Source organism: Tupaia chinensis, unplaced genomic scaffold, assembly GCF_000334495.1.
Source record: "Tupaia chinensis unplaced genomic scaffold, TupChi_1.0 Scaffold000139_1, whole genome shotgun sequence".
Lineage (NCBI taxonomy): Eukaryota > Metazoa > Chordata > Mammalia > Scandentia > Tupaiidae > Tupaia > Tupaia belangeri.
Genome location: NW_006159609.1, coordinates 4,228,171 through 4,253,706, shown reverse-complemented (window position 1 = coordinate 4,253,706; position 25,536 = coordinate 4,228,171). Strand labels below are relative to the sequence as shown.

The 25,536-nt window shown below is 35.9% G+C and overlaps 1 protein-coding gene across 10 annotated transcripts in view; it reads right to left on the bottom strand.

Moving 5' to 3' along the window:
• DLG2 (discs large MAGUK scaffold protein 2) overlaps positions 1 to 25,536 on the bottom strand; it is a 1,612,020-nt gene that overhangs the window by 752,196 nt on the left and 834,288 nt on the right. The window contains exon 1 of one of the 10 annotated variants that reach the window (XM_027770464.1): positions 8,044 to 8,163. The exons of the other annotated variants lie outside the window; for them this stretch is intronic. Coding sequence (XP_027626265.1) covers positions 8,044 to 8,148 — 105 coding nt within the window. The 5' untranslated portion in view covers positions 8,149 to 8,163. Of the gene's footprint in view, positions 1 to 8,043; positions 8,164 to 25,536 lie in introns of those variants that run through there. 10 annotated transcript variants of the gene reach the window in all.

Sequence of the window (25,536 nt, the reverse complement as noted above, 5' to 3'; positions counted from 1 at the left end):
TACTCTATTATTACGTAAAGCAAGGGGTCTGCCTGTTTAATTATCTCCTCCTAGGCCTGGCACAATGCTGTAATGTGTGTTTCAGGGTAAAGATGGAGGACTCTTACCTGTTGCCATAGACTAAAGGAGAGATGGAAACAAGAGAAGAATAAAAGGAGGAGAAGGAAAGCATAGAGGAGGTTTATTTCTGATGCGTGGGGACCCTGTTACAAGCTGGAGAGCAAAATGATGGTTCTCAGGCTGAGGCTTTCTCTCTGTACCCTCAGATTACTCTATTCATTGGAACTGTAGCCTCAGACAAACTGAAACCTCTGTTTCTTTTATAAGGGTTTTCCCTCAGCCAACTGGAAAGAAGTAATGATTTCTTTATGAACGTAAGGTATAAGGTTTGCAGTCTTGCATCTCTAACAGCCCCTGGCTCATGCTAACTTGACAAGAGCATTTACACCTCCCGCTTTCACAGTGTAGGATGAGTTCTCCCAGCCCTGCACTCGGAGTGAGCAGATGAGGTCGGGCTGTGGTTTTGTGAACCTTAGCTAGGTTACTTGACTCTCTAAATTATTTGTAAAGTCACATCTGACTACAAATAAGGAGAAATTAGAATTTGGATCATCTGGCTGGGATAAATCACCTTTTTCTTCTCATCTATGATGATCCCAGCTGATTAATTTAGCCTCTGAAAATTTCTATTCATGTATAAATAAGACTTTTTTTTTTATAAATAAGACTTTAAATGACTAATCAGTCTCATATGTTTCTTTGAGAAACAAATGGGATCATATATGAACACACTATGTGATTTATAAAAGTATACATTTGAGGCAGTATTTTTAAATAAGCAACATTGACAGTAATAATAGCAACCCTTACTGGGCACTTTCTATGGTTAGACACTGTGTTTAAGGGTTTAACTCACATTATCTCTTTAAACTTTGAACAAGCCTAAAAAGATCTGTATAGTAAATAATTTTAAGAAGGATGAAACTGAGGGTCAGAGAATTTGAGTAATTTACTCAGGCTAGCAAGTGGTAGAACAAGAATGAGACCCAGGTCGTTCACGTAACTGAACCTCTGAATCTTGAAAAAAATTGTTAATGAATTGGGTTGAGATTCTAGTTCTACCAGGTTCTATTTTATTAGTTAGCCATCTCTGATCCTGGCTATTTCAGCTTTATTTCTTTGTTCTTTCCTTCCTTTTTCCTTTCCTCCTACCCTCCCTTTCTTTTCACTACTAGAGATATGAGTACTTTCCAGAGAGAGAAATAGAGAAAAAAAGAAAGATAAAGCAACTCCCCATGAAACGTGGTCAAGCCACAATTCTTTTTCCCTCATCTCTTCTTCTTGTTAGATCTTGAAGCACATATACACATGCACCTAGTGTGTCTTTCAAGTCTAGGGCTGGGGTTTGAACTGTAGTCAGCAATGTAATATCTGGCTCCCTTAACCACTGAGCAATGGGGCTGGCCCCATTTCAACATCCTGAACTTCAATTTTTACATAAATTCTTTGAGGATAATAAAGCCTGCCTTGCCTACATTTCCAAGTTGTGATAAGAAATAATTTAGTTTCTATTGCTTTGAAAATGGTGACATGATAGTTACATAAGGAAAATCTATAGTAATCTCAGCAGCATAAACAACAGGAGCAGCAATAGTAAAAACACTGGTATGGTATATTTTTTTGGTTCCCACACAGATAAAAATTAGGAAATTCATTGTTCTAAAGCATCTTCCTACTAAATAAAAATATCTGAAGGAAGCCTAAAAGAGTATATCATATCTAGTATTACTCCATGAAAATTTTTAATCTGTGTGTGTTTTAAATTTCATTTTGCTCCATGAAAGAGAACTGCTATTATTAGCCTGAACAACTGTGTAATTTTCCATTCTGTGACAAATACATCTGCCGTCTTATTTTTGCAATTTCCAGAGTACGTTAGGCAGGTAGAAGTTGACGAACATGGGTTTTACTCTGTTGTACACTAACAATATCCATGCTAATATTCCATCTTTGAGCCAACAAAAACATTTTACAATGAGGAATATTACAATACAGAGAAAGCATCCTGTACTTGGTGTTAATTTTTCATGAACTCCAGATGTACATGCACAGGAATCAGGAGACTAGCAAAGAAAATGCAAACTGTACAAAGGAAGAAGATAAAAAAGATAGCAGCCTCTTGCTTTTTTTGTTCAAAAACAAAAGAGACAATTCCACTCTATTTTACCAGCAATCTGCACATTCCTGTAGTCCCAAGATGCAATTATTCAGGTCACTTCTGGTACAGTCCCCCTTTCCCTCCTTAAATTGAATGCCACCATAGATTAAGTGTCATTTTCATTCCTTTAGTAATAGAAATCCCATTAATAGCTTTGTTCATATTCTTTGAAAGGAAATAAACTAAAAATTGGGGTATTACTACACAGAAATGCAAAGCGATGTTAAAAGGAATGAAGTAGGGAAATGAATCCAACATGATTGAGGAGGGTGATTAAAGTAATATTTAGAATCCAGAAAGGACAAAACACACTTGGAACACCATGAACTAGAACTAGAAGTCATCACTGAACAAATCCTATTTTGAGCTGACCTAAGCTTATGAGGATTTAAACTAGACAACCAGGGGATAGAGGCAGTATTGCTAGAAGGGATGCTGGGGCTGTGGAGACACATTTTAAGGATGGATTTGAGAAAAAGAAGGATCATTTCTTTGGGACCACATGGTTTCTCACTTCCTTTTCCTGTTTCTACACCTGTGTCGACTTTTGAACATCAGTGCACAAGCTTTCTCTGCTTTCCTTACACATATCTTTAGTTTTAGGCACAGTTGTCAACCCATAGGACAGGCCATGCACAGGAAGCCAGGTGTCTGAAAGTCATCCTTCTCTGCTGGAGATCCTCTGTTAAGGTTCCAGCACCTTAGTCCACAGGGCTGAATTATTCAGTGTTCTTTTTCTGATTTACCAAGGATGCCTGACCTTACATGAATGACCTCTCATTCTCATCGTTCTGGACCTTCCTTCTTCTCTAACGCTCAAACTAGACCAGAACCTGGGGAAAGTCAGTAACTTGCCCTCACTCCATACTGCTCTTTCATGCCTTAGTGCCTTTGCCTCAGCCATTTCATCCCGTCTTATCTCCCTTACCTGGTAAACTTCATTTTAAAACCTCAAGATTTTTCTCCTCTTTCTAGTCTTCCTTGATCACTTGGCCCTGCATTCCAAGCAGATAAATCCCTCCTTCTTTGCTACATTTATGAGGGTTTGTGTGTCCTTTCATGACTGCCTATATCACACTGTGTTGCAGTGGTCTTGGTTTCAGTGCTCTTCTTCGTATTCTAGTGAGCCGGTAAGAAAATGGACCATGGGGTAAGATCATTGCGTTCATGGGCCAGCCTTTCAATTTGTTAGCAATATAACCTTGGGAGAGCTACTTTCCTCCTTTAAATTTTGTTTTTCAAATGAAGATGATAGTGCCCATCTCAGAGAGTTGTGGACAGAATTAGTGAGATAATAGATATCAATGCTTAGAAGAATACATGACATAAAACCAATGCTCAATAAATATTAAACACCGTTTTTCTACTCCCAAAACCTAATCTAGGATATAGCAGAAAGGATGTGCTCATTGTTTGCTGGAGAAATAAACTTGAATTTAAAGAGTATATGTACTAGATAGTCAAGAAAGTAATGACATATTTTTCTGTTTTTTTTTTTATGCAAAAATGTATCACAACTTTCCCAAAGACCAAATATTTGGAAAATAATGCTTTGTTTTATTTAATTTGGGATGATTTTGAAAATATCTATTGTTTTTATATTATTCTGATATTAGATGTATATTTGTGATATTAAATAGCAATTATGAGAATGTTATAAACAACTTGCAAAGAATAGTATCATAGTGCACAATAGATGTGTTTATGTAATAGTTTATTTAATGTATATCTCTTCCACTAGAATGTAAATTCCCCACAGCAGAGGTTGAGATTGCCATATTTATTGTTAAGTGTCCAGGCATATGAAATTTCTGACACATAAAAAGAATAGAATAAATGTTGGTTAATGGATGAACAAAGGGAAAAATGTACTACTTTCCACAGTTATTAAGTGCCTTTTCTAGTCCCTCCAGTTGGAATGTCCTCTTCATCCATCATCACTGATTGTCAAAATTCTATTTAAGCTTCAAACCCCAGCTGAGATATCCTTCCATGAAACTTGTCCCTTCCCTGAATTCTTGTGATAATTCACAGATACTTAAGGTATTCAAGACTTTGTATCAGGTATTAAAGTGATTTGTGTGTCCATTTGAAAACTCTGGTGGGCAGAATTCCAATCAGATTCTTCCTGATTTATTCATTTCTGTTTCTCTCTCAATGCTTAGCAAGCTGCATGACATTCACTTGAGGGTCAAATGATTTTTTCTCAGATGAATGAATGAATGAATGAATATTACTGAAACTGGTTTTTGACTGATAGAAGCCCAGAGTCTAGCAACAAACAAAAGAAATGCACTGAAGATCAACAACTAAATCCCAGTAGGAATGTCTTTACCAAAACCAAATATGAGGACTAGCAGAAGAAGAAAAATCAGCTTTGTACATTACAACATGAGATGGCGAGGTACCTTTTGGTTAAAGGGTGATGGTGTCACAAGTCATAAGTGCATCTTGGGGTCTTTATTCTGCCCCTTGATTGGTACTAAGCATAGAGCAAGGGCTCTACAAAATTTGAGTGAGCCAATACATAAATAAAAACATAGGTTAGACCTTATGAAATAGATCACTAATTTAGGACTGCTATTGTAAGCATATCCACTCACTGGAATAAAAAAGCAAGTCTTTGATTTGCCTAACACTCAATGATACTGAGTATCTAAAAGGATGGCCTTATGCTCCCAATGACAGAACCAACTGGCAGGACTTTATGAGAGTTTTTTATTATTAATGTACTCAATAAATATTTAGGAGCTTTTCCTGGGCACTTACGCTAAAAGGTATAAGAAATTCTGTGTGGCTGTTTTCTACTTGAAACTCTTAGGTTCGACAGACAAAACTGCTCAAGACTCTGGATTTGATCTCCATCTCATTACTATAGGGCAATATTTGACTTGTGAGATCAAATCTTGAAACTACGAAAGATTTCATAGATTGGTTTCCTTCTCTGCAGACAATTTTGAGAAGCACCATCAAGATATCAGCTGTAAATTCCCTCTCACCAATGTGAATTTTAGGCTGTATGGGAGATTCTCTGAGGGCAGATTATACTATGATTTTATGTCATGTTTATTATTAGCTACAGAACTGTGTTGACTGAAAAAATACTTGTGATTTACATCTTACTCTGAGAGAGTGATCCATCCATTCAGGAGGCTCTGCATTCAAATGGTGCATTAGGAATCAACACTCACAGCAGCTGCATCAAAGAGCAGTTTCTTGCTTGTGAACCTTTGCTGAGATCAGCAACATCAATCTGTGTCCATATTCCTCCACTTTACTCATTTTCTTTCTTTTTTTTTGGGGGGGGGGGGAGGTTTTTGCTATAGGGAACATGTGCTCGCCAGAGAGACAGAGAGACAGAAAGTGAGAAATCATCCCCCAGGAGGGATGACCACACCCAATCCCTTCTCTTCCTTTCTCCTCTCGGGATCTTGGGCACGCACGTACATGTGCCCAGTGTGAGTTTAAGCTGCCGGGTCCGGGACTCAAACTGTGGACTACTACATGGGAGTCCAGTGACATAGCCATTACGCTAACTGCTGGTCCTACTTTACTCATTTTCAAATATTTTATTCTTGAGAGACAATCGGGTTTATTTTAAAGAAGAAAACTAATTGAGCCATATAATTTGTTGTGTCTTTAATATAACAGAAACAGCAATGTAGGATATGTATATTGTATGATATATTAGGATATCCTAAACACTGAAGGGTATCATTAAAGAAAACTGTCACATATACTCCTACGTATATGTGTGTATAAATGTGTTTGCATGCATATGAAATACACATCGATGAAGTAAAATGTGTGTAAAGTAGGAAGTAGAATTCTTTTTGTGATCTAAATTATATGCAATGACCAAAAACTGAGGCTCAATTTTATCAGAAATATTCTCAAGTAATAATATTATAATAAAGACTACCTTTTCTAAAAGATATCCTCATAAAATTGTGATAATACAATGATAAATTTTACAAAGGGAGAAGAAACTTTAGATAAAAGAGGCAAATTACCAGTATCTTCTTTCAAAGCCTTAGAGCAGACAAAAATAAAGCAAACGTGAATGATAGCTTGAGTATGTATATATGTGTGTGCAGTAGGGGATATTGGGAATAGACACTAGAATGGAAGAGAGAGGAAAAAAAAAAGAATGGAAGATAGTGTAGCACATGGACTATAGGAATTGAATCCAAGAATGTCATTTCCCATAAAGGTCTGTCCCCTGTGTTAACACATCACTTCCCCACCAAAGTCCAATGTGTTATTTAATCAAGTTTTATTGGCTTATTGATGTATCTAGATGGATTTGAATTAATATAATTTTAAGTAATCTTAACTTAACAATAATTAAAAGGACAGAGGCAAAAAGAAACCTTAACAGTAACCTATTCAGTGATTTCAAGAAGTGTGTTCAAGGAACCAAAGGGGGAAAAAAAACTCCCTGGCCAGAGAAGTCTCCACAAAGGAGGAGATATTTGCACTTCACAAGAAATATCATGCTTTCCTTGATTAAACTAAAGAAAATGAGTTTGGTAAAGACATGGAAGAAAACTACATACCAGTGTGACAAAGATCAGAGAAGCAAACTCCTCACTTTGAACCTGAATCCCTATAACTTAACACAGTTTAGAAAACTTTCCACCATTACTATTTTAGACTCGTGCAAAAATAATGTTTTATGTCTTCAATAGTCAAGAATAATTTACAGAGATCCAACTAGAATATAGTGGTTAAATTAGTAAAGTTTCAACTAAAGCAGTCTGAAGCATTTAGATGTTCCTTAAGTCTCAGAGAAAAATATGACAGCACCTAACTTGAGTCACTTGAAAATAACTTGAACTTCAATGAAGATTTATTCCAACGACCAACAAAAGCATCTCACTTGAGTTTCTATGTTAGCAACAATGCTTTCCTTGAGAGGTGTTCAACATCATTTTAACAGGGATCAATTTTAAGAATGTTTTCTCATTCCTAATTGGCTGTCTTGATACTTCAAAATAGGTCTAGTTAAAAGAATCAAGTATTTTAATACCCTTCTTCCAAGTCCTGTTTACCTCATCTCAGTCTATCAAAGGTAGCCAGCCTAATACTTCTAGATAGATAAATTATAAGCATGAATATTGTTTTTGTAACATAAAACACAATGACACTAAATGACATTAATTTGGTACATAAAACTTGAAATCCATACAGTTTTTAAAACATACCCATTTTCCATGAACTTTTAAAGACCCTATATATGTGTGCATGTGTGCATATGTATATATGCATATATATACTTTATTAGACATGTATATATATATATATATACTTTATAAACACATTTATAAATCTCCATGTATTACATTTCTAAAGAGGTTTAATGTTGAAGTTTACTTGACTAAACAAAGAATAGAAATTTAAGGACTTACTTTTGATTTCTTCATCTGTATATCAAACCTAACTGCAGAAGATAATCAAGCAATTCTAAATAGTTTGGGGAACCCAACCAGGAAATGTATGTTGAGTTTATTTCAAATATTAATATGAGGAATATCAATAATGAGCCCTTTCTTTAGCACTTGTTAATATCAGAAACTACTATCTTCAATAGGATGTGTTTGCTTGAGCCATTGTTTACTTTTCCTCATTGATAAATGTATGGTCATATTAACAATTCTGATTTTATACAGAACAAAATCAGACATGTATTTGTTTTGAGCAAGAACTATAGAAAAGATACCTTATCTTTAAATGTATGGAATGCATGCATTTTTCTATGGATACAACAGAGAAGAAAATTAAAATAAAAGAATTTCTAGGGAAAAAAGGGAAATTTTCCTTACCGGAATGAATGCATGTTGCATAGCTTGTTCACATTGTTTTAAGGAAGCAATAGTATCCCACAAAAGCTGGTAATTCTCAGCCCGGGAAGCACTTGGTCGCTGCATAGCGAAAGCTGGTGACACTCAAACTGAGCTCAAAGAACCCAGTTGAAGGAAAAAACCCTGCAGATCTGTTACATAAACTTCCTAATTAGATCTGCTACACAAACTGCTATCTTAAGACTTAAAAAAAAAAAGTTAATCAGAACATTTCTTTTGGGGGATAACTGGGCATGACTTGAACAGAGACAGATGTTTTCATTGGGAAGGATTTTCGTTCCCACACTTGTGAAAAGCAATCCCATCAGTGTTCCCCTCTCTTCACACAGGTCTGGCGAAACTGCACATACCATAAGTGTGTGGGGGGAAAGAAGTAGGAGGTAGAGAGATGTGAAAAAATATTTCTACCAAAAGATTTGGATGGTAGGCCATGGAAGTAAGATTTGAGTAGCTTGTGAAAAATAGTAAAATTGAAGGGATTGGTTATATGCACACAAGTATGTACATAGGCAGGTGTCTGTACATGTCTGCTGTGTCAGAAATATAATTATATACATATACACTCACAATATCATTTAATATGTCCAAATCACCTCTCAGTTTAGTCAAGAATTATATTTGACATTTTCTTTGCTAACAGAGTATTACTGCCTTTGTTATACTCCAACTTGTTTATATGAGGTTCCCAAAGAGCAGCTAAAAGGTCTGTGGATATAAAATATAGTCAACCATTTATCTTACAATTTAAGACTAAATGGAAGAAGACCTTTGTGTTTGCATATGTACTGTAGAAGAGTCAAATTTTTTTCTTATTCCAAAGAGAGTTTACAAGGATAATAAGTACAAAGAGAATCATGCCTTTGAATATTCTTGGGATCAGAGAGTGGGCTGCACAAAGCTAGAATGTGCTAACTCCAGAGAGATATGCTTGTGCACTTTAAAAACAAAAAAGGCTAGTATAAGCACTAAATAAAATATGAATAAAATTCAGAGACATACTTTCACTTCCCATCACTGACAACAGTAACAGCATGGTGAGGTGAATCTCTGTCAGCTCCTGTAGTTTCTGGGGAGATTGCTGAGGTAGAAGGTAAGGTCCCTTGAAAGAAGGTGCTGAGCACTTAGCTGTTCTAAAGAAATCCATACTCAGGACAGGTTCCCAGCCAACAATGGCAATACTCAAGCATTTTGATAGGGGAGAGGCAAAGGAGAGAAACACATAGCATAATGAATAAATTATGCATTTAATTGACCTAGAAAATCTAAGGCGAGGTACAACTTGTAGGAAAAAGTTGATAATAGAAATGAAAGATTTTTGCTGTATTATTTTTAGAAGAACTGCATGATTTGGGTTACCTAGTTTTTCTACATTTGTATTCTGGTGATGGTGGATTAGTTCATACTAATGATCTTGTGATGTGAAAATCTCAAAGGCTGATGGTATCAGTAAAGTTTCCTCCTTATCTCAACTGCTTTTCACTCTTGAATAGAAAAAAAAGGGAAGTATAATGGATCTTGCAAAATTTCTACCTGGGCTACTTGGCAGGGAGATTGTTTTTCCTTAGTATTTCATGAGTACACACCATAAGGCTATTGCCATTAGACAGTTTGTTTTTTATTATTGATTCAACCAGCTTTCTCTTTTTCTCATTCATCATGTTCTTCTGTTCAGCCCACACCCACGGTCCCTCCTCTGCCTTCATTCTTGCCCTTATACTCTCCCATCTGCCCCAGCCACATGCTGCTTCTTTATACATTGTCGACCAGCCAGCCTATGATTTCTAAAGAATATTCCTTCATTGGTAAATGTTCTGAGTTTATCAGGAAACAACAGTAAAACAGAATGTTGCTTTTTAAAGCCATCTTCCATAATATCAGTCAATCCTTTCTCTTTTTTTTGGAGAGGGTTTTGCTATAGGGTGCGTGCGCTTGCCAGACAGAGAGACATAGAGACAGAAAGTGAGAAATCACCCCCCAGAGGGGATGGTCACACCGCAATCCCTTCTCCTCCATTCTCCTCTTGGGATCTTGGGCACTCACGCACACGCACCCGGCATGAGTTTTAAGCCACCTGGTCCAGGACGAGAACCACGGCCAACTACGTGGGAGTCCAGTAACATATCCATTATGCTAACTGCTGGTTCCCAATCCTTTCTGAATTTCTTGAGAAATATCATTATTTCAGGCCTCAATTTCTGAGCCTTCTGTCACAGTCAACAATGGCAATGTCATATTTGGGACTCATTCTTTTTTTTTTTTTTTTTTTAAGAGATTTTTGCTATAGGGCGCATGTACTCGCCAGACAGAGAGAGACAGAGAGACAGAAAGCAAGAAATCACCCCCCAGAGGAGATGGTGACACTGCAATCCCTTCTCCTCCATTCTCCTCTCAGGATCTTGGGCATGCACACACATGTGCCCGGCGTGAGTTTAAACAACTGGGTCCGGAACGTGAACCGTGGTCGACTACATGGAAGTTGAGCGACATAGCAATTACGCTAACTGCTGGTCCTGGGACTCATTCTATCTCTAACAGGTCCCCTTGTTCTTTTATATAACCAGAATCTACTACAAGAATCTCTTTTCCTATTCTTCAGAAATTGATTCTACAAACATCAATCATCTCCCATGTGCTATATATTATGAGTATATATGGGCAAATGAATATAGCAGATATTGACTCTACCTTTAGGAAGCTTAAAGTATAAGAAAAAAAAAACACATAGTCACAAATAACAAAAAAGACAAGTTAAAAGATACTAAGTATTATGAAAGAAGTAGTATAAACTACTCACAAAACAATGAAAAAGAAGAAATTATATCCATTGGGAAGTTAGAGTGGCCTTATGGAAGATTTAGCCCTTTTCTGGAGCTGGAAGGTAAGATAGAATTTGGATATGCAGAGATAAACAGGGGAGTTCTTGAGAAAGGAAAAGGAAATCAAAGGTCCAGAGTAGGGAAGAGATCATGAATGGAAAAAATACGACACCAGGAAAAATTTTGAAAAGTAATGACTACTCAGCTTAATAACCAGATCTGAAGGGGGAGTCAAGGGTATACCTGAATGAAAAATAGTAGCTTATTTCTAATACTAATTAATATTAACCTCAACCAATTCTTAGATAATTGATATTCATTCAATGGAATTCTTAAACCTCTCAAAGTGATAAATTCCATATGATTTTTTCTACTCTTTTAAATAGACATACTAATATACTGTGGGAGGAGTCAGATGGCTCAGTCATTTAGGTCATATTACTGAGTGACTTAGTTTTTATTAAGTGTGTGCCACATGTATTACATTCATGCCAAGTCACTTTTTTAAAAAAGAATTATTTATTTAATTTTATTTATTATTATTATTTTTAATTTGACCAGAGAGATAGAATGAGAAAGCAAGTTGCCAGATCTGGGACTCAAACCTTGGTTAGCTACATGGGAATCCAGTGCCTTAACCACCATGGTCCTGCTTACCCCCATGCACAATCACTTTTAAGATTATTGATTTCTTCCCTGTATGAGAGAGATTGAGAGAGAAAAAAGGAAAAGACAAAGAGAGAGTGAGTCAGCATCCCCTTCAGCCAGCCCTGGATCATGGGAAAGAACATGTTTAACTACTCAGGGCAGTCTTCGGACTTAAACTGGAAACCTTTCTGTGTGGGACCACCTTGCAGAGTGCCACGATTCTCTGTTGCACTTCCATTAGCCTCTTAATACCACTTTCACAAGTTCTTATAACTCTTACCTTCACAATTCAAGTGGAGTTCACCATGATTCAAATATTTGACTTAGTTAAATTTGGCTCAGTTTGACAAACATATATTGAGCTCTGCTATGTGCCAAGAACTGTGCTAGAAACAGAATATGATGATAAATAAGATAGTATTTCGATTTTCTGGTTTTTATTCAACTGCTCTGCTACTAAACATGCAAGTGCCTCTGCTCATATATAAAGCACATATATTGGGTTGTCAAGAATGTCATGATACATTTTTACATAAAAAACATAGGAAAAGACATCATGACTTTACCAACAACTTAACATTTTGTCCCTGTTAGCACAAATCCTGATACGTAATGGCTACTGTTTTTCTGTAATACACTCTCACTAGGCCACATGTCTATCACATATAAATGTGTTGCCATGCTTTAACTTATATCATGGCTTCAGAATGTCTAACATACTTTTGTATGGCAAAGATAGGCCTGCATTTGAATGGTTTCTGCTGGTGATTGGTTTAAATATGATGGCATGGTAATTACATTTTCAGTAAAAGTGAAATAATAGGGCTGGGTTTGCACTTGTACATAAAACAAACAAAAAAGGACTAAATACATAAAAGAATGAATTTTAAGAATGGACGTCAGACAACAACAGTGAACTCCTAGAGAAAGGAAACAAATAAGGTAAATCTTATAATTTCCCCATGCTTATAGCCTTGAATTTCCAGGCCACATTGCAAAGAGGGGAAATCCAGTGGTAGCCCAATGGACTAAGTTGAGAAGATAGAGTTGGTTTTCTGGAGACCAACAGAGTAGGGAGAAAGAAAATAACCATAATTATAATTGAGATTTCAACACCCTTCTGTTAATAATTAATAAAATGAACAGATAAAAAAGCCTCAAGACTTGTACAAAACTAATCATCAATTTGAGAATATACTTTTATAGAACATGTCAAAATATACTCATTCTTTTCAAGTATCTATGTAGCACTTACATGGATTTATTCTGAGGTATAAATCAAATTTTAATAAATTTAAAAGGGTTCACATTGTATAAAGTATATTATCTGATATACTTTCAGATATACTCTGATATACTCAATCACAGTGACATTGTGTTAGAATTAATAACAGAACAATCTCTGGAAATTCTCAAAATATTTAGAAACTAACATTTCTAAATAACCTCATGGTCAAAGAAGAAATCAAAGGGAAATCAGAATGTATTATGAACCAAATAAAAATAAACTATAGTATATCAACTTTAGTTTTATGTTCTTAAAGTAGTAATTAAGAAAACATAAATGCCACTTCACACCTATGTTAAATTAAATTAATGACCTCAGCTTTTACCTTAAACAACCAGAAAAAAATATAGCAAATTAAACTCAAAGTAAATGGATGAAAGGAACTAAAATATAACAACAGAAAATAGAGAAAAAACACTGAAACAAAAACTAATTCTTTGAGAGTATTATTAAAATTGATAACCCTCTAGCAGGACTAATGAAAAAAGAGAAGAGAAACAAATTATTAAAATTAAGATAGAGGAAAGTGACATACCTGTAGATCCTATAGACTAGATGAAGATATGAAAAGGCTAATAAGAAAATTTTGTAAACAATTTTTAACCAATAAATTCGCAAGGAGGGGAAAGCTAATAGTAGCCCAGAGAACTAATGATACGTTGAGAAAGATAGAATTGGTTGACACCTTAGATGAAACAGAAAAAATTCCTTGAGAGATGCAAACTACTACAGCTCACTCAAGGAAAAATAAGTAACCTCAATAACCATTACTTAGGTATTATAGATGTATTAAAGATATTAACTCAGTAATTAAAAATCTCTCTCTCTCTCTCACACACACACACACACACTCACACACACACACACAACCCTCAAGGCCAAGATAGCTTCACTGATAAATTCTGCCGAAAAAAGAAATAACAATTCTATACAAATGCTTTCATAGTACTGAAGAAGCACAAATACTTTTCAGTTCAGTTTTGAGGTTAGCATTACCTTTATCTCAAACTGGATAAAGATATTACAAGAAAAGCAAACACCAATATACCCTTATGAGTATGGATGCAAAAATTCTAAACAAAATTTTTGCAAATTTAATCCAACAACATATAAAAAGGACAATGTGTCATAGACTACAAAGTTTTATCCTGGAAATGTAAATTGGTTTAACACTTGAAAAACACCTAATGTAATCTATTATATTATTTTTTTAAGAACCCAAACAAACATTCATTAATAAGCACAGAAATGGCATTTTATAGTCCAATATTAATTTATAAATTTAAAAAACAATCTCTCAGGACAAGAAAAGGATGTCTCTTTCTATTTCTTGTATTCAATAATGTATGGGAGGCTCTAGACAGTGAAACAGGCAAGAAAAATAAATATTGGAAGTAAATAAGAATGCCTTTATGAAGATTATATTATGTAGAAAATCTCATGAAATCTGAAGAAAGCCTACTAGAATTTATAAGCGAATTTAGCAAGGCCACAGAGTACCAGATTAATATACAAAGACTGATAGTACTTCTATGTACTAGCAATAAATACATAGGAATTACAGTAAAATATGCCATTTACAATAAGATAAAAACATGAGAAACTTCAGAGATAAATCTGATAGGAGAGTGCAAGCCACAGATGCTAAAACCTAAAAAGAAGAAATTAAAGAAGATTCAATATTGTTATGATGTCATGCTCCAGAAATAATTTAGAGCATCAATGCAATCATGATCATATCCCAGGGGGGTGTTTCATTTTATTATGTATTTATTTTGAGAAAGAGACAAGCTGAATCTAAAACCATATGGAAATTCAAAAGACATACAGTAGCAAAAAGAACTTCTTAAAAAATACAATTGGAAAGAAGAAATCAACACTATCTTATTTCTAGATGAATTATAAAGCTAATGTAATCAACACATTGGCACTGGTATAAAGATAGATAAATAGACCAATGGAATAGAGACTCCACTAATTTATCCATACCTCTGTAGATAGCTTACTTTTTTTTTTGTTTTATTTTTATTATCATCATAATCTTCTTTATATTACATTGGATTACATATAACTTTACAGTATATTACATTGTTTTTTCAAAAGGGAATGCCATGCATGTCAGTCAGTACAGAGACATTAATCTCCCCACTTCAACATTCCATATCTTTTCTGTTTTCCCCAATCATTATTTTTATTATTCTAATTATTTTTATAAAACAGTCAATTGCTATTTCTCATTTTGCTTGTAAAAATACTTTGCCCATCATGAAATACTTCTCAGACCAATCCAGTTGAGAATACTATACATGTCATCAACAGTTAATAAGCCCTATCTGTTTCTCACTAACGTCCTGTCTCTCTATTGTTCACTTGCTATCTTTCTCTATCCTCTTCTCTTCACTTACCCCATTCCACACTGTCCTATTCTCATTAAGTACCTTCACTGTTTTTATGTCCTCCGATTTTTTGCTCTCTATTATAGAGTGCAGATAGTCGGTATATATTGAGTGGATACATATAATATCTTTCTTTCATAGCCTGGCTTACTTCACTCAGCAATAGATCCTCCATATCTGACCATTTTCTATCAAATTCCAGGGTCTTGTTATTTTTTATGGCTGAGTAGTATTCCATAGAGTATATATACCACACTTTTCCAATCCATTCATCAGTTTGTGGACATTTAGGTTGGTTCCATGTCTTGGCAATTGTGAATAATGCTGCAATAAACATGGATGTGCAAGCACTTTTCTGACTGAGCGTTCTCCTGTCTTTTGGGTAAATACCCAGAAGTGGGATTGCTGGATCAAATGGTAGTTCTATTTGTAGATCTTTGAGGAACCTCCATATTGTTCTCCACAGTGGTTGAACTAGTTTACATTCCCACCAACAGTGTAGGAGGGTTCCCTTTTCACCACATCCCCGCCAACACTTATCACTTTTGAAGAATGTACAAGGGCAATTCAATGGAGAAAGATAATACTTTCAACACATGGCATCAGAGCAAATGGATATTCACATGCAAAATAACACTGTAATCCACCTCTCTTATTACATATTAGCTCAAAATGGATTATAGACCTAACTGTAAAGCTTAAATAAAATGTCTGTCAGAAAACATAGAAGAAAATTGGGACCAGCTGATGGCATAGTAGTTATGTCACTGGACTTCTACATGGCCAACTGAGTTCGAGTCCCAGACCTGGTGGCCTGAAACCCACATCAGATGTGTGTGCATGCATGCCCAAAATACTGAGAGAAGAATGGAGGAGAAGGGATTGTAACTTAGCCATCCCTCTAGGGTGTGATTTCTTGCTTTCTGTCTCTGTCTCTCTGGTGAGTGCACGTGCCTGATAGCAAAAATCTCTCTCAAAAATAAATAAATAAACTGAAGAAAATCATTCTGACCTGATATTGAGTTAGGTACAATATCAAAAGCACAATCCATACAAAAACTGATAAACTGGAAGACATCAAAATTAAAAATTTCTGTTATTTGAAAAACACTGTTAAGAAAATAGAAAAGGGACCAGCAGTTAGTGTAATGGCTATGTCGCTGGACTCACACGTAGCTGACTGCGGTTCGAGTCCTGGACCTGGTGGCTTAAAACTCACGCCGGGTGCGTGTGCGTGTGTGCCCAAGTTCACGAGAGGAGAATAGAGGAGAAGGGACTGCGGCATAGCCATCTCCCCTGGGGGGTGATTTCTCGCTTTCTGTCTCTCTGTCTCTCTCTCTGTCTGGTGAGCGCATGTGCCCTATAGAAAAAAAAAAAGAGAAAAGAAAAAAACAAGCCACAAAAATAGAAGAAAATATTTACAGATCATATATTTGACCCAAAACATATTTCATTACTTTATTTATAAATAAATTTCTTTCTTTTTTTTTTCTTTGAGAGGTTTTTGCTACAGGGTGCATACACTCACCAGAAAGACAAGAGAGAAGCAGAGAGACATAACGAGAGAAATCACCCCCCAGGGGGATGGCCACATCGCAATCCCTTCTCCTCCATTCTCCTCTTGGGATCTTGGACATGCAAGCACATGCGCCTGGCGTGAGTTTAAGCCACCAGGTCCAAGACTCGAACTGTAGTCGACTACATGGGAGTCCAGAGACATAAATATTATGCCAACTGCTGGTCCCAGAAACTTTCAAAATTCAGTAAGAAAACAGATAAGCCAATGAAAAATGAGCAAAATATTTGAACATACACTTCATCAATGAAAATATACTGGTATCAAATAAACATGTGAAAAGATGATCAACATTATGAATTATTAGAGGAATAAAAATTGAAACCACAGTAAGCTACCACTACACACCTATTAAAATAGCTAATATTAAAGAAGAATGACAAAGTGTTGGTACGATGTGAAAGTTTGGAATTCTCATTCTCTTTGGTAAGGTATTAGTAAAATAGTACAACTCCCTTAGAAATAGTTCAGAGGGGGGCCAGAAGGTGGTATGGTGGTTAAGGGTGCTGGACTCCCACATGGCAGACCAGGGTTTGAGTCCCGAATCTGGTGGCTTGCCTTCTCACTTTCCCTCTTCCTTTCTCTCCCTTGCTCTGTCCCTCTCTAGTCAGATTTAAATAAATAAACAAATAAAGTTAAATAAAATAATTCTTTAAAAACAAAAGAAAAGAAATAGTTCAGTGGTATAAACAGTTGAACATACACCTAACCTGTGATTTAACCATTTCACTCTTGGCTATTTACGAAGAAAAACAAAAGCTCATATTCATTTAAAAACATTTATACAAGGGCCGGCCAGTGGTGTGGTGGTTACAGCAACTGAATCCTTCAAGATTGAATATGCAGTTTGAATCCTGGACCTGGTGGCTGAAAAACATACTGTGCACATGTGTGTGTATGTGCCCAAAATCCCAAGAGGAGAATGGGGGAGAAGAGATTGCGGTGTGGCCATCCCCCTTTGGGGGATAAGAGAGCTGTGCTTTTTATCTCTCGCTGTCTAGATATACACCCTATAGCAAAATTTCAAAATATATTTATAGAAGTTCTAATTGTAAGAGCCAAAAATCTGAAAATAGCATCAACAAGTGATAGATAAACAAAGTGTTCATGGAATGGGATATTCTTCAGCAATAAAAAGGACTGAATTATTGATACATACAAGAACACAGATGAATCTTAAAAGAATCATACTTGGTCAACTGCAGGTTCAGATCCTGAACTAGCCTGAAACACTCTAGGTACCTCCTTGTCCCCAAGATCCTGACTGGCTAGAGTGCTAGGGAGAGGGGATCATGGTGTGAAAAGATCCTGTTGAGGGTATTTCTCTCTCTCTCTCTCAATAAATGAATAAACATTACAAAAAAAAGTTGAATGAAAGATGACAGGCCAAGAAAATATATATTTGATGATCTTATTTATATAAAGTCCCAGAAAGAAGAACATTAGTTGCTTGGGAATGGGGAAGTGGGTTGGGCGGGAGAGGGACTTTGATAATGGGCAAGAAGAAGCTTTTGGAGGTAATGGATACATTCATTATCTTGAATAGATGGTTTCATATGTCAAAACTTATCAAGTTGTACCTCACTGAAGCTATTTTTAAAAATTTCTTGTAAAGTTCTTACCAGTAGAAAAGAAGAACAGTTTCTAGTGTTTAAATTCAGTAGAGGGAATATAATTAACAACAATTTATTGTATATCTCAGAGTAACTAAAAAAAGATTTTGAATGTCTTCAAGGTAAAGCACTAAAAAATGGCTCAGATAATGGATATATTAATCATCTTGATTTAATCAGTATACATTTATTTTTGTACTAAGAGATCATATTGAATCCACCAGATAAAGTAAAATTATTACATATTAGTGAAAAAATCCTAGAAAAAAACATAGAAAGTGTTACTCCTGGTTTTATCCTAAATGACAAACTCTCATTATTGAATGTTATAATCTTGTAGCTTGACCTATTTCCCTGGAAAGAGACAGTGGGCACAGATGATCAGAAAGGGCTGGGCCAGCTGGTAATGTGGTAGTAAGGTGGCTAGATCCACATGGCCAACTGCGAGGTTCGAGTGCTGGACCTGGTGGCTTGAGAAACACATGAGGCATGTGTGTTTATGCCCAAAGCCCGAAAGGGAGAGAGAAATGGAGTCGAAGAGACTGTGGCATAACTATCCTCTACAGAAGTGCTTTCTCACTTTCCCTCTCTGTCTCATGCCCTCTGGCGAATTAAAAAAAAAAAAAAAGAAAGAAAGAAAGAGAGGAATGACTGTTCAGCAAGAAGGGAAACAAAGGATACAGAAAGTTTAACTGAGGAAAGGACCATAATTTCAATATCCAGAGTTCTTACTTGTCATGGTTCTTGCTCTAATTATCTATAAGATATTGGTTCAGTCATTTTGCTTTGACAAGCTTTAATTACTCATTTTAAAGATGAATGGAGTAGACTCAACCATCTTTGAAGTGTCTTTCAAAGCCATAATTCAGTGACCTGTGGATATATTTTGAACCTCCCCAATTTCCTCTAACTAAGCACTTATAGGTACGGTTTCAAGTTTAGCACAGACATCTCATATAAATGTGAGTTATGCACTAAGCCATGTGCAACAGCAATTCCTATTCAGTAAGACAGTAAACTCTGTGAGGATAAGATTCCTTACCCTAAAACTTCTGGTCTCCCTGTTGTACTTAAAGTTCAGATTTTACGTTATTTTAATAGTGACATTACAATTGGTATTAAATTAAAACTATAAAAATAACCATTTTATTGTTTTGAAAACTACTTTCTAACATGGTACCCCACCCACAATTTTCAAATACAGAAATAGTTTCAGGGAGCCTAAGGTAACCTGCTTTACCATTTACCAGCCATGTGACCTTTGGCAAGTTTATTAATTTCTCTTTGCTTCAGTTTTTTAATCTGTAATTTAATCTGTAATATTTAATAGGTAAGAACTAAGATATCTAAAGTTAAATTCATGTGTCTCAGCTCTTGGTACAACATAACTTTGACCAGTGATGAATAATTATTTAGGTAATTATAGATTTACCTGTTGCGACTACCCTTATATCCCAGTTTAAGGTATACAATCTCCTGGTTTCTTTCTCTGTTAACTTTAGTTTAGTTTTTCAGTCTCATATTAATAAGTAATATATTTTTTACATTTTTGTTTCCTGTACCTCTCACTAAACTGTAAACTCAGACAGCAGAAGACGATGTACGATTCCTAGTACGATGCCTAAAATATCATAAACTCAGGGTTTCCTTGATATTATAGTTGTTAATAGGATCTAAACTAGATAAAAGCTAACTAAACATTTTAAAAGCTTATATTAGTATGCTTACCAGGATATTTTGTATTTACAAAGATCTGTGGTGTATTTGGCCATGGCCCTTCTAAAACAAACAAACAAACAAACAAAAAACTGGCATCTGTTCCATTATTTCCTATTTAAGAGAGACACTTCTTTGCTATAAAAAAGGTAAAATGGCAAATGAACTTTGATGTATGCAGTGATGTTATGGAGGACATTATATGACTTTTGGTACACTGAAATTCATATAATGTAAAACTGTGTCATATGTTTAATCAGTGAGTCATGCCCCGAATGTGCTTAAGATATGCAAGTCATTGTACAAGAGTGATAGTCTACACACTCTGCAATCTGCAATCCTAAATCCAGTACAATAAGGGAGTGACAAAGCAATATGAAAGAAGTTGACAAAGGCAGGCAGGACACCAGGTCTTGTTTGTACACCATGCTAGATCACAGTTTATTAAACCCCAGGACAGAGTCAAGACCAGGGCTAACCTGGATAGAATGCTAAGGTGGATGAGATCTGTCTTTATCATCTATTTCAAATTCCAGAGCCCTAGGATATTCTCCTCTGGATTCTTTTGACAGAAGGACAGCTATATGAACTCAATAATATTGGGTTGTCAGAAAAGTCATGACACATTTTTTGCATGGAAAAATGTAGAAGAATACATCACAAGTTTTCCAACAACCCAATAGCACAGTATTAAGAATGTAACATGTCTTTCCCCCTAGCTGCTTTCCTCACTCTTTCTGAGGACATATGTCAGTCCTAGTCACCTGTTTATTACAAACTCCTGTCATATAATGTCATACGATAAGGAACAGCAAATCCTTGTTAAATAGATGAACATGAAAAATATTGTTCTTGATGTTGATAATACTAGAAATTTCTTATATTTGTACAGCATATGTTGGTTGAAAAAGCACTTTCACAATTACAAGTTCTCTGCCCTGTTAATTTTTACCTTGTCTCCATTCACATATTTAAATATTAGTATGTCAATGGCTTCATTTTTAGTCTTGGGCCAGACATCTCTTCTGAATTAGATATCCTGCAGCCTGTTGGTCTTCATTCAGTCTCTTATAGATGTCTGAGACTTAAAACTTCCAAGTTTGGTTCATATTCTCTTTCCTCCTCCTCAAATCTGCTTCTCTTTCATTTTTCTCATCCAATAAAGCCCAAATCCTCCTACTCAGTTGCTCAAGTTAGATGTCTGTATCACAGAAACTCTTCATATCCATTTCATCGTGACCCTCTGGGTGTGATCTGGACCTGCCTGTCATCAACCTGTCACCTCCCCCTCTCTGTGCCCCAGCCTCAGGGGCCCACTCTGAGCACTTAGGATATGATAAATTCCAGTTTCATGTTGGTTCCTCTGCAAATGCCAGTTCTTCTGCCTCAAATATTCCACCTCTTTTCTAGAATTCTCTCACACTTACTGTTTATATGTTAGCTCCACTGTGCATCTTAAAGGACTTGTCAGGTTCCCTGTCTTTTATTTACTAAATGCCAGTACCACTCCTTTCTCTTGGTTATGATAAATAGGTTTTCTACATTATGAAAATGTCCCCTGGTGTTACAAAATTATAACCAGTGGAAAACCACTGTCTTATACTGGTTCAGGACATCTCATTATAGCTTTCCATGGAAACTAGTTTGTAAATTTCTCTCTCTCTTTTTAATTTTTGTGTGACATTTATACTACTACTGAATTCTCTATTGAACTACCCCATTATGGTTGAAATCAATCCTTTTCTCATTCATTTCATTCATCACCTGTATATACATAGTGTCTAGCATAAGATAGATACTCAGTAAGCTGTTGAAAAAATGAATCTGATTTTCACACAAATCACATAGAATATTACAGTCAGAATTATATATGTATTAAATAGTGTGTGTGTATATACATATACACATAAATATATTTGTGCATATGTGTGTGTGTGTATGGAGATATATATATATATTATATAATTTATAATATATTATATGTAAAATATATATGTATACATGTGCTGAGGCACATTTTAAAATTGAGATAACAGATAGTCCAAGTGGCTAAATGATAGATCCCTGAATCACACCATCAATAGACAATATCTTTTTTTTTCTTTTTTTTTTTTAGAGAGTTTTTGCTATAGGGCGCGTGCGCTCGCCAGACAGACAGAGACAGAGAGATAGAAAGCGAGAAATCACCCCTCAGAGGGGATGGCCACACCATAATCCCTTCTCCTCCCTTCTCCTCTCAGGACCCTGGGCATGCACGCACACGCGCCCAGTGTGAGTCTAAGCCACCAGGTCTGGGACTTGAACCACGGACTATGTGGGAGTCCAGTGACATAGCCATTATGCTAACTGCTGGTCCCAATAGACAATATATTTTGTACTAGAAACCAGGGTTTACCACGCTTAGCTCTACGTATCATTTACTACCATTACCATCTTTTCTACTCTCTCTGATTACTTTACCTCCTTCTCTTCCAAGTTCTCCATTAGGTTTTGTCCTTACAGAGTATGCACAGTAATATATACCTAGTTCTAGCTCAAGAGCTGAAATGGTCAGGGCCTCACAGTGGCTTCTAATGGTGCTTCAGTCTGATGTTTTTAAAAACTCTCAAGAATACTAAATATATGAGGGAAGTGGATAGGGCTTCTCGTGGTGTAAAGGGAACATAAAGGGGGAAAATCAATAATTCTCCAGAGTGAATTTGCTTTTATGGCACTCTTAGCCCTGTGGTCCACTCTAGATAGTAAGAGCCTGAAAAAAAGGATCACATGGCAGGTTAAGATATTCTGATCTTAATGGCGGCATTACAAAATTGTTTCCTATAACATGAAAGAGTTTCCGAGGGTGCTTGGTTAAAGTTATCTTTTATTTATAAGCTGCATAAGTATGGCTAAGCAGAAAAAAATCTTAATTGGACACTGGAATTCTTTTAAAAGGCACTTCCAGCATACTGAATGCACTTCCGTTTTAAAGGGCTCTGAAAAGCAGGATCTACACAGCACAGTTACTTGATTTTTTTTCTCTCAAATTATTTTAAATGGCATAAGGAAAATGTTGGCCAACTAGCAAGTGTTTGAGTAAGAGGAAGTCACACTGCTGGAGAGGTAAAACTGACACAGAGCTGCCCCTGAGCCATGGAGAGAAGGCTTTGTGATGTTAGGCTCCCCTTAGAGGCAGAAAAAGGCTAGGATAGAAGTCTATGCTCTACCATGTTTCATATACAGTACAACAATATTTAATAAATAAAAAAAATCTTTCTGGGGGAGGATAACTGAATATGATTCCCTGTTTCATTAATTGCATGAATACGAGAAAATTAGTTCACATCCTCAAGCCTCAGTTTTTCCTCTCCTGTAAATTGTGAGTAATAATATTAATAATAATGTTATCAATTTCTTAGGATTATTGTGAGGCTTGACTGAATACTTATACTGAACAAGTCTTAGAAAACAAGAAAATGTTGGGGCCAAAGATGCATGGTGTTTGGTGTGCTGGACTTCCACATGGCTGACTGAAGTTTGAGAATGTTGGCCAACTAGCAAGTGTTTGAGTAAGAGGAAGTCACACTGCTGGAGAGGTAAAACTGACACAGAGCTGCCCCTGAGCCATGGAGAGAAGGCTTTGTGATGTTAGGCTCCCCTTAGAGGCAGAAAAAGGCTAGGATAGAAGTCTATGCTCTACCATGTTTCATATACAGTACAACAATATTTAATAAATAAAAAAAATCTTTCTGGGGGAGGATAACTGAATATGATTCCCTGTTTCATTAATTGCATGAATACGAGAAAATTAGTTCACATCCTCAAGCCTCAGTTTTTCCTCTCCTGTAAATTGTGAGTAATAATATTAATAATAATGTTATCAATTTCTTAGGATTATTGTGAGGCTTGACTGAATACTTATACTGAACAAGTCTTAGAAAACAAGAAAATGTTGGGGCCAAAGATGCATGGTGTTTGGTGTGCTGGACTTCCACATGGCTGACTGAAGTTTGAGTCCCAGACCTGCCAGCTTGAAAATCATGCTGAGTACGTGAGTATATATGCCCAAAATCCTAGGAGGAGGGTGGAGGAGAACAGATAGCGGCCTGGCTATTCCTGTTAGGGGGGTGGGGAGGGGAGGAGATGGCTCACTTTCCATCTCACTGTCTCTCTCTGGCATGTGCATGTGCCCTATGGCAAAACCTTAAATAAAAAAAAAAAAGAAAGAAAATGCTACATAAATAAGTGTTGATTAGCATCTATTTTATTACCATTATTAATATTATTAATGCTATTAGGAAGGGGAGCTATAAAAAGTCATTGAGATTAGGGTAGGAAATTTTATTTGATCCTTCAGGCAATAAAAATTGATGAGGATAGAATATCTATGATTGAAAGGATATTTTGGCAAGTATTTGTTAAAAGACTGGAGATGGTACTATAGATGCTGAGATTTATTTGTAAGAACCAGGTGGTTCTGAGAGACAAGATGTTTAACTAAGTCTCAATTAAAAGCACTTATGTCTACTACTCATGAGGTCTAGGCCTATTCATCTTAATATGTACACAGAATGTTAATATGTCAATGGAAAAATAAAACAAGTTAAACAAACAAAATACTTGAAATTATGCTGTGATGTCAAGATAGTGACATGTAAACTCTTTCAGAGTTAAAAGACCAGCACCATAGTCACAAATAACAGATTCCACCAAAATAAGCCTTTCACATTTGATTTCACTGAACTATGCTGGCAAGATTAAAAGTAATTTAACATAGGGATCACAACATTTATGATGGTGTGACGCTCCTGTGATACTTAGTTTTGTAATGCACTAAGACTTAAATATCACTTATCCACACAAATATGTTTTGTAGACTGAAAACAATTGCTTTTTCATCAGCAAACTCCACAAAACGTCAAAAACAAGGCCCTTAATCATGTATGGTTTTTGATGTCCTTTTGTCCAGCAATTATTTCATTTAAAAAACATTTCAGTGAACACTAATTGAACAGAAATTGTCAACTTTCCTTTTATAATGAAAGGAAAACTGCTGTGATAAAGAGTTTCTAATCATTATATCTAATTAAAAAGTTAATCCCTGGGTTTCTCATTTTTAAGTTCTTTCAGATGTAACAAAAGAGTTTCCCTTTCAGCAATGGGAGACAAAAGCACAGTCATTAGGTAACTCTACTTCTGTGGTGAAGGCACAAACTTGGAATTAAAGAATAGTGGCCCAAGGTATTGTGAGGGAATTAGTAGAATTACAAAAATCAGCCAAACCTTGGCCTTCATTGACCTGTGTTTTTATTATAGAAAAACCCCATTATAGAACTGACAGTAGGGAACTAAAAAGTAATTGCAACATAAGGCTTTTGTTCTACAGAGAAAAAAAATAATCTCTGCATACTAGCTCATGGGG